Here is an 8,875-nt window from a genome sequence, read left to right on the forward strand (position 1 = left end):
CTTTGGGTTTTTGACACAGTAAATCAACTGTTTATAGGTGCAGTAAATCGATGATATTGATAATTGTTTTTTTTAATTTTTTTTTAATTGGCGTACCATTATTCCAAAGTATTCTTCAACGTGACTGAAGAATGCATTTGCACATGCAACTACATATTGTCGCAATTTGTCACTGCCGATGTGAAAATGTCAGGGTCAGAGTAACCTTATTTCTTTATCAGTCGAGTAAATACTCGTAAAATAATTTATGTTGGCTAGACCAAATCTTATAAGATTGTTGTCCCGTGTGTTCGTAAGATGAAAAGTCGGTTATTAGGGACTACCCCCTTGCCTTTTCCAAATCAAAGTATTGCATATATCAGCTTTAATTCCCTTTTAACTTGGATGTATCCACTTTAATTCCATTTTTAATTCCAATTTAATGGCAGTGGTTGCAGTCAAGACAGTGGCACTCGTTTAGTTTATGTGGGAAGTTAAATATATATAAATTAAGGCACACTAATAATACTAATGCCTTAAGTAAACATTGCCTACGAAAATCAAACCTCTTTGACAAAAGTTAATTTGCGTATTTCTATCTGTCCATGTTATCTCTGCTCACGGGAGTTTAATTTTATTGCCCCCCTCTGAAAGCACGCCACAAAGACTGCGCCATTGTCTTTATAATTGAGATGTAATCTGTCCCCTTTGCTGCGCTATACCTCAAAGTGCCCCGCGCTCTCTGTTCTGAAGCGCCCTAGGTTGCGTCACGCAGCCGTCAGCCAATGGAGCCAAGAAGCGCTCTATAAAAGAACTTGCTGTTCTATCACTCAGAAGCTTTCTAGGAAAGCGACAATTTGGTGTTTGCAGCTGTAGAGAGATCGTACACCAGCCTACGGAACTACACCTGTTCAGTGGTCACGCTGATTTCGGTAAGTAAGTTGTTTTGTGTCCAGCTAAAGCGTTAGATACAGACGTTTTGAGTTGCATTGATATGCTCTATTAATATATATATAAATCTAATATAATTGCTTCAGGTGTTCATGTTTGATGCACATGCAGTGTTTTTATAGTTAGCAAGCTAGTTTAAATGATGTACACTGAGAGCTTACGAAGCGGTCGTGCTTACACAGCGCAACAGTATTCCTGAAGAAAGGCAAGAAATGTTTCAACTTATTCAAATGGTTCTAGAATACCTGTGAATCACGTGTGAGCTAGAACTAATTGCAAAAAATGTTCCACTGTCATTTCGCACCATTGCAAAGTGGAGAAATGAAAGGTGATAAAGAACTATTTGTACTGAAAAAAAGAATCAGAGGCAGTGAGAACGAAAAGTTTCTAAGGTGCGTGTCTCCACAGCCGGATAGCATACGAGCGCGCACGCTTCCAATTTGCGCGTGAGTCTGAGCTGCGCCTAGATTAGATAGACGCTACTTTATGAAACCTCCTGTTCTCCTTTTTTTTAATCTTTGATTTTTTTGTCACTAATTATTTCGAATTATTATTTTCTTTTAACAGGCACACCACAGTACCAGCGTTATCATTTACTGCTCAGAAAGAAACCTCAGGGAAAAAACCCAGCTTCAACCATGACACTGCTGGTTCTGCCTCTGGTGGGGGCCATGTCGGTCTCCGAGAGCCTTGTGGCCGTGGCAACAGTGTGTGTGGTGTACCTGCTGCTGCAGCTCCGCACAAAAATCCCGGAAGGTCTGCGCCAGCTTCCAGGTCCGAGGCCCCTCCCCATCATCGGGAACGTTCTGGAGCTTGGTGGCCTTCCTCACCTGAGCCTCAGCGCCATGACCAAGCGCTTCGGCAACGTGTTCCAGATCCAGATCGGTATGCGGCCCGTGGTGGTCCTCAGCGGCTACGAGATGGTGCGACAGGCACTCGTCAAGCAGGGCGAGGACTTTGCCAGCCGGCCGGATCTCTACAGTTTCAAGTTCATCAACGACGGTAAAAGCCTGGCCTTCAGCACCGACCAGGCCGGCGTGTGGCGCGCCCGACGCAAGCTGGCCATGAGCGCCCTGCGCTCCTTCTCCACGCTGGAGGGCGAGAACCCAGCCTACTCCTGCGTCCTGGAGGAGCACATCAGCAAGGAGGGTCTGTACCTGGTGGAGCAGCTCAGGACGGTGATGGACGACAGCGGCAGCTTCGACCCCTTCCGCCACATCGTGGTGTCGGTGGCCAACGTCATCTGTGGCATGTGCTTCGGCCGGCGCTACAGCCACGACGACGCCGAGCTGCTCAGCCTGGTCAACATGAGCGATGAGTTCGGACAGGTGGTGGGCAGCGGAAACCCTGCCGACTTCATCCCCTTCCTCAGGTTCCTGCCCAACAACACCATGAAGAAGTTCATGGAGATCAATGGCCGCTTCAACACATTTGTGCAGCGGATTGTGTCGGAGCACTATGCCTCTTATGATAAGGTCAGTGAGTTAAAGAGTGTGGGAGTGGGTGGTGGTCTCAGATGGGCATAGTACATGGACGTCTGTTGCTCACAGGTTCCATTCTTTTTCAGAACAACATCCGTGACATCACGGACTCACTCATTGACCACTGCGAGGACAGGAAGCTGGATGAAAATTCAAATGTTCAGGTGTCGGACGAGAAGATCGTGGGCATTGTCAATGATCTCTTTGGGGCAGGTGAATAAGTGGACACTATTGTGTTTCTATATCATGATAATGTGTTGCCTCCATTGGTACTTCAGTTCACACACTGAACATGTTGAATGTATTTAACACACGCTAATATACAGAGAAGATTTTAAGCAAATGAACTGACATAGACATGAATCTATAATGCACCCACGGGACATTAATCCTATTAGCTCATGGCTACATTTTCGAAAGCAGAAAGCATGAGCTTATGTTCTGTTATTGCAGGCTTTGACACCATCAGCACAGCCGTGTCATGGGCTGTTGTGTATTTGGTGGCCTACCCAGAAGTCCAGGAGAGACTTCACCAAGAAATAAGTGAGTATAATTACATTACGTTTGCCACTATTACAATGTTTTTAGGCAATGAATCTTCAGTGGCACCAGATACAGTTATTTCCATTTCAATCAACACTCTAAGCAAAGGTCTCTAGCATTGAGCTCACATGTTATCCTCTTTGCAGAGGAAAAGGTTGGAATGGACCGAAGCCCACGTCTGTCAGACAAATCCAGCCTCCCTCTTTTGGAAGCCTTCATTTTGGAGCTGTTCCGTCATTCCTCCTTCCTACCCTTCACCATCCCACACTGGTGAGTCCCACACAACGTCTCATTCAAAGACCACAGTGGATGAATATGCCGTGTATCAGCTTGAATGGATGTCATCTAACCTCAGTGTTTTATTTGCAGTACCTCCAAAGACACATCACTCGATGGATACTTCATCCCCAAAGACACTTGCGTGTTCATCAATCAGTATCAGGTCAACCATGACCCGTAAGTTTCTTATGCTGAATAGAACACTATGCATGGCATTTATATGCTAAAAAAGGTAGTTTTGCTGTTATTTTTCCTGTTTGGTTAGTAGTTCAAGATCACACAACAACTGCATTTTGTGCATGAACCATCTTGTGGTTTTACAGATACTTTTATCTCGTTCAGAATTGTTTTTATTTATGTATGTATTTATGTAAGTGTATATGTAATCTCACCATCTCCTCCCGTGACTCTTGTCAGTGAGATGTGGAAGGACCCGTCCTCCTTCATGCCGGAGCGCTTCCTGTCCGACGACGGCGCCGAGCTGAACAAGATGGAGGGCGAGAAGGTGCTGATCTTCGGCATGGGCAAGCGACGCTGCATCGGCGAGGCCATCGGCCGTGCCGAGGTCTTCCTCTTCCTCGCCATCCTGGTGCAGCACCTACAGTTCCACAAGTTGCCCGACCAGGAGCTGGACATGACCCCGGAGTACGGCCTCACCATGAAACACAAGCGGTGCCACCTCCGTGCCACCTTCCGCCCCCGGGAGGAGAACTGAACGAAGGGCGGGCGGGCAGTCTCCCCCAAAGTTTTCACCCATGTGTTTTTTTTAATCTTTTCCAGGGTGTGCGAACCTCCATATTCTATGAATGGACTCCATGCTCCATATATGAAATCCAATTTGCATGCATCTGTTGGCATCCAGTCAGGGTATAGCACCTGGGACCCGTGATCAGGGTACACCCTACTATTTATCTTTTGCTCAATGCAGTCAGTGCATACTGGAGCGTCTCAACAAGCTTGCTTCTGATTGGACAGGGATATCAGAGAGGAGTCAGAAATCGCAGTTGAGAATCAGATGTTATGCCCAGGGAGGGCATTTTGTAGGTAGACAATGGGAAAAAGATGCTTTCATAGACCCAATTAGGTGATGATTCTGCAGGGGATCTGTCTGGTCCATTTGAGCCCGTAGCTCCCAGGACACACACAGAAACTTAATCTATGTTTAAGGGAAATAATTGCAAGTCAAGTTCCCTGTAGAGGAAAGCAAATCATTTTGCTCACATTCAAGCTAATTCCTCCAGCTCAAGTCAAAACAATCCTACACTGTTTGATGTATCTATACCGTAGCAGGGACATATCCAGCTGCTTACTAAAGTGGGCCATGTTTGTCTGAAAGGGGAAAGAAGGGTAGACACACAGATGGGTAAAATATTTAGCCCAATCTCATCACTTTTATTTTATGGTTAAATTGGCAGAAGAGATGCACCAAGTGCCTTTAGGACCACACATGCTGCTTTGTGACTCCTTGATGTACGTGTTGAATTAGAACGGCATCAAGTTAAGGCTATCTATTAGTCTGGATATTTCAGGTGGGGTTTAAAACACTGAAGCTATGTTGTAACCATGAGATTCTTTAATGTGATATGGTATGTATATATAAGTATTTGGGGCATTGACTGTTAACTAGATTGTAATGTGCCTGAAAGGATTTATTTGGTCTTCCCTATGACGAGTAGGCTACTATTTGTTTTGTTGTTTTTTCTCACACAGAATGTTGCCATTTTGTTTATCTACTGTATTCCCTAGTTGCGATTGTAAGGAGTGTTACACTGTGCACACAATGAAGGATTTGATAAAAGCTATTGAGCTGTGAAATTTTGAAGAACATAAACAAGCTATTAATTATTCATTAATCCTGACCTGTGGACTATGTGAATATTCCTCCTGATGAATTATATAACGTTGTGTAACTTGTTTGTGTATTTATAAATAAATATATACATTTGAAAATTAAATATATGTGTAGTTGTTTCTATTTTAAATGTTTACACAAGGGACAAATATAATTAAATCAAATAGAATTCAATAAATATTTGCTTTTAAAAATAATTTCAAAATCATCAATCATCAACCCATCACAAACGCAACACATACACAACACACATTAAATCCACTAGAAATGTCACCTGCCATATTTGATCTCAACTGCTAAATGTAGGACATAAAGAATATGGTAGACCTACTGCCTTAAAAAGTTTGAATGCCTTAATTAATTACACATAACACATTTTCAAACTAACTTTACAGCCATCTCTTTTACAACTTTTAACCAGCATATCCGTTATCACAATTAAGAGCTTTGTAAGTAGACTGCTATTAATAAGAGCATGCTCACCCTTTGGGAGTTTGGAATATAGACTAGGAAAGAGTGACATTTATGCTGGAAGTGACGTATCGTCTCACTGTTGTTGAAGGAAGTGTTCAGCACACGCGGTGCACAGTTACGTTGAGTGGATGGTTAGCATAACTTAGTTGCTGCGAGCTAACTGGGAGTGTGGGTGTATTTCGCCTGTCAGTTCTTATAAAATCAACTGAAGGTATGCTATTGTTTGGAAAGTAGATATCCCAGTAGCAATTTACGTTAGTCTGGAATAGCATAGCTGTTTCCAGGCTAACGTTATCTGTAAGTGTTTAGCTGAGTTAAACGTGATCCCAGCTCAGAAGTGGACAGGTAAAGCCTTCATGAGAAGGTGCCTGTACATCAGTGACGAAATTGTACAGCGGACGTAACTTTATATGCACCAAGTATAAAGTTAGCAAGATAGTATCGAAAGTCTGCTGGTATATTTGTCTATTCTAAATAGTTCAATACCGCCGCAGAACAGAACTTAACTGGCGCTGCCCTTCAAGAAAACAAGGGACAGTAATTGTAATTGATTAACATTGAGTTGTTACTCTAAAGATTGTTTGCGACGTGACAAAATGTAATAACTGAAACCCCCTTCACCTCACCCCTCGGAATACTGTATTGCTGTTGTTAGTAAATATTTAGTTATTGCATTTATTCTTCTCAACCATAAATATCTCACTAACTTGGAGCTATTAATCTCGTAGGACTGTGTGCCATGGCATCAGACTGGTTGGGCAGCCTTGTGTCTGTAAACTGTGGAGCCACGCTGGGTGTATACCAGGGAGAGGTCTCCGCTGTTGACCCATCCAGTCAAACTATCTCTCTGAGACAACCATTCCACAATGGCATCAGGTGTCCTGTTCCTGAGGTGACGTTTAGGTAGGGGCTTGACCTGTTGAAAGCAACAAAAACATGTACAAAACAAAACGAAAACAAATACTCAGTGCAAGAACCTTACTACAGTCAGCCTGTGTCAATATCAATGGTGTCACACAAATACAAAAACGTTTAGCTTTTCTGCTGTGTTGCACACCTCACTATCAGTGTTTGTGTTGTGATTTAACATTGCTTGAGGCTTCCTGTCCGTGCCACATAGTGCTATGGACATTAATGACCTCAAGATCCTGGACATCCCGAGTGGCAGAGGGACCATGAGTAATAACAGTGAGGTCAAGCTGTTCACTCTGCCAGCCGAGGAGAAAGGCCCCGTGACCTTGAGTGCCCCCATCACCATCCTACGCAGAGGTGAGCGTCACTCCTGCTGTAGACCAAATGGGTTCTCAGTTTAGCTGCTGGAGCCTCCTTGCTCTATAGAGGCTATCCTTGCTCCAAGCACACCTCATTACAGTCCGTCTGATTGCCTACATCAATGTCAGCTAACATCAAGAGTGCCAAGAGTTTTGGTCGGATGTGTCGACTGGCTGGAGGTGCAGGATTCAGAGGAACTGCTCAATGCATCACAATGCATCTGTCTCCTCATTGGCTCAGGAGTCAGAAGAACTGCTTCATGCATCACAATGCATCTGTCTCCTCATTGGCTCAGGAGTCAGAAGAACTGCTTCATGCATCACAATGCATCTGTCTCCTCATTGGCTCAGACTGAGACCTGATACCCCTGTGCTTTAGAGCCTCACAGATGTATTTGAACAAAGTGATTGGTTTAGAAGTGATTCTGTGCAGTAACCCAAAAGGTTTACGAAAACACAATCTGCTTAACCTTCTAAACCTCTCCTCTAGAGGGCGAATAAATCTTGATTGAATATTCTGTCAGAAAGATTGTTTTGTGATGCTCTCTCCAAATGGTCCTTGGGTACTCTCTGGTATTTATTCAACTTTAAAGGTTTAAGTTTATTTTAAAAAAAAAACACTCGCACCACTCCTGGATTAGTTCTGCAGTCGTCTTTGTTTGTGTAAGTTTGTAGATGGTTTAATATGAGGAAGCGCTACTGTTCGCTCAGGGAGTTAATCCTTGACTCCTCCAAATGCAATGTATTGTCCTCGAGTCATCGGTTGTCTCACCTGTGTTCTCACGATGGCTGTCTCCTGTCTCCTTATAATGTCAGCCCTCATTATACTCGGGAAATTGAGCGCAGAATGTGCCTGTGACAAAGTGAAGCCAAGCACAACCACTGATTCCCAACGTGCTTATTTGCTTTTTTTTTTTTTTGGCTCTAATCTCTCTTGTCTGTGGCCGATGGTGTCATGTTTACGTAAGGTGCTTTTTTTTTTTCTTTGTGTTTCAACATCTCCTCCTCGCCACTAAAGGTTCTCATTGTTTATCTTATCCCTGTCTAATGACACAGAGAAATGTGAAACCATGCACATCGGTGTCACAGGCAAGCTCCTCGGTGTGATCTCTGGGGCCCAGGTTTCTGTCAGCAGTCAGCTGAAGATGAGCCAGACTTGTGAGCTGAGCTCATCTTGGCATAGCTCACCTCTCCTTCCCTGTCCTACACTGGCTACTTCCTCTTGGACTGGCTGGAGTGGGCTTGAGAGAGCGGAGAGCTGTACTACGAACCCTAACGTACTCAGATTTAACTCGGGGGTTATCAAGGGACGTCAAGGTTGACAAACCCTGATATCCTAAATTAGTGTTAAACTGTACTTTGGTGGTGATTATACGGTAGTTAAGATGTCAGTTGACATGTGGATGAGATTGTGTATGTTTGCATAGCAGGGGCATGTTAGCCAACACAGGTTGAGTTTATGACCAATGGTTCGCACACAGCCTGTTATTTTCACTGAAGGAATGCACTATGATGATTTGTGGTTATAAAGACTTAAATAAACCTTAAAACCAGGCCGGCGCAAAAGACCGGGGAGGATTGTTGGCAGTGTATTGCCGTCAGAGGAAGTTTGTAAGTTGATCCAGTTTTCTTGTCGTAGGGTAGGCCACGTTCTCTAGCCCATTTTGTCCTACGGATATTTAATATGATTGCGATGTAAGGACTGTCCAGAGTGGTGTGGAGAGAGAGAGAGAGAGCTGGGGTGTGTTTCCCCAAAGCTTGGTTTAGCGACTACCTAGCGGCTGCCCTTAGTTACACTTGTCCCAAGTTACCCTTCTTCCTAAGTGCAGCCTGTCTGAGGCTCTAACGTCTCTCACCGGCTGCCCTTAGGTACAACTGTTTAAACGTATCCTAAGCACTAGTGAGGCATAGCATCTCACTCTCACAACAAAGTATATATATATAAAATGATATATTCTATCACTGTATGTGTGTATCAACAAGAAGTGCAACGTACGAATGATGGAGAGACTCATTGTTGAACGCTCCTAGTTAACTCAGTGTTC

The 8,875-nt window shown here is 43.9% G+C and overlaps 2 protein-coding genes across 2 annotated transcripts in view; both read left to right on the forward strand.

Moving 5' to 3' along the window:
• Positions 1-800: 800 nt before the first annotated feature.
• LOC105903490 (cytochrome P450 1A1) lies at positions 801-4,602 on the forward strand. Its single transcript, XM_031568754.2, has 7 exons — positions 801-911; positions 1,498-2,405; positions 2,498-2,624; positions 2,865-2,954; positions 3,101-3,224; positions 3,324-3,410; positions 3,651-4,602. The coding sequence occupies exons 2-7, from the start codon at positions 1,569-1,571 to the stop codon at positions 3,946-3,948; spliced, it is 1,563 nt and encodes a 520-aa protein (XP_031424614.1). The 5' UTR covers positions 801-911; positions 1,498-1,568; the 3' UTR covers positions 3,949-4,602.
• Positions 4,603-5,629: 1,027 nt separating this feature from the next.
• LOC105903484 (enhancer of mRNA-decapping protein 3-like) overlaps positions 5,630-8,875 on the forward strand; it is a 23,418-nt gene continuing 20,172 nt past the window's right edge. Inside the window, exons 1-3 of the mRNA XM_031568755.1 lie at positions 5,630-5,770; positions 6,288-6,462; positions 6,680-6,828. Coding sequence (XP_031424615.1) covers positions 6,299-6,462; positions 6,680-6,828 — 313 coding nt within the window. The 5' untranslated portion in view covers positions 5,630-5,770; positions 6,288-6,298. The remainder of the gene's footprint in view (positions 5,771-6,287; positions 6,463-6,679; positions 6,829-8,875) is intronic.

The sequence above is a fragment of the Clupea harengus genome, chromosome 6, assembly GCF_900700415.2.
Source record: "Clupea harengus chromosome 6, Ch_v2.0.2, whole genome shotgun sequence".
NCBI lineage: Eukaryota > Metazoa > Chordata > Actinopteri > Clupeiformes > Clupeidae > Clupea > Clupea harengus.

Coding starts and splice junctions, on each gene's coding strand:
- LOC105903490 (XM_031568754.2), top strand. CDS start 1,569: ATGACACTGCTGGTTCTGCCTCTGGTGGGGGCCATGTCGGTCTCCGAG. Junction 2,406..2,497: donor ACTATGCCTCTTATGATAAG/GTCAGTGAGTTA, acceptor ATTCTTTTTCAG/AACAACATCCGTGACATCAC. Junction 3,411..3,650: donor TATCAGGTCAACCATGACCC/GTAAGTTTCTTA, acceptor GACTCTTGTCAG/TGAGATGTGGAAGGACCCGT.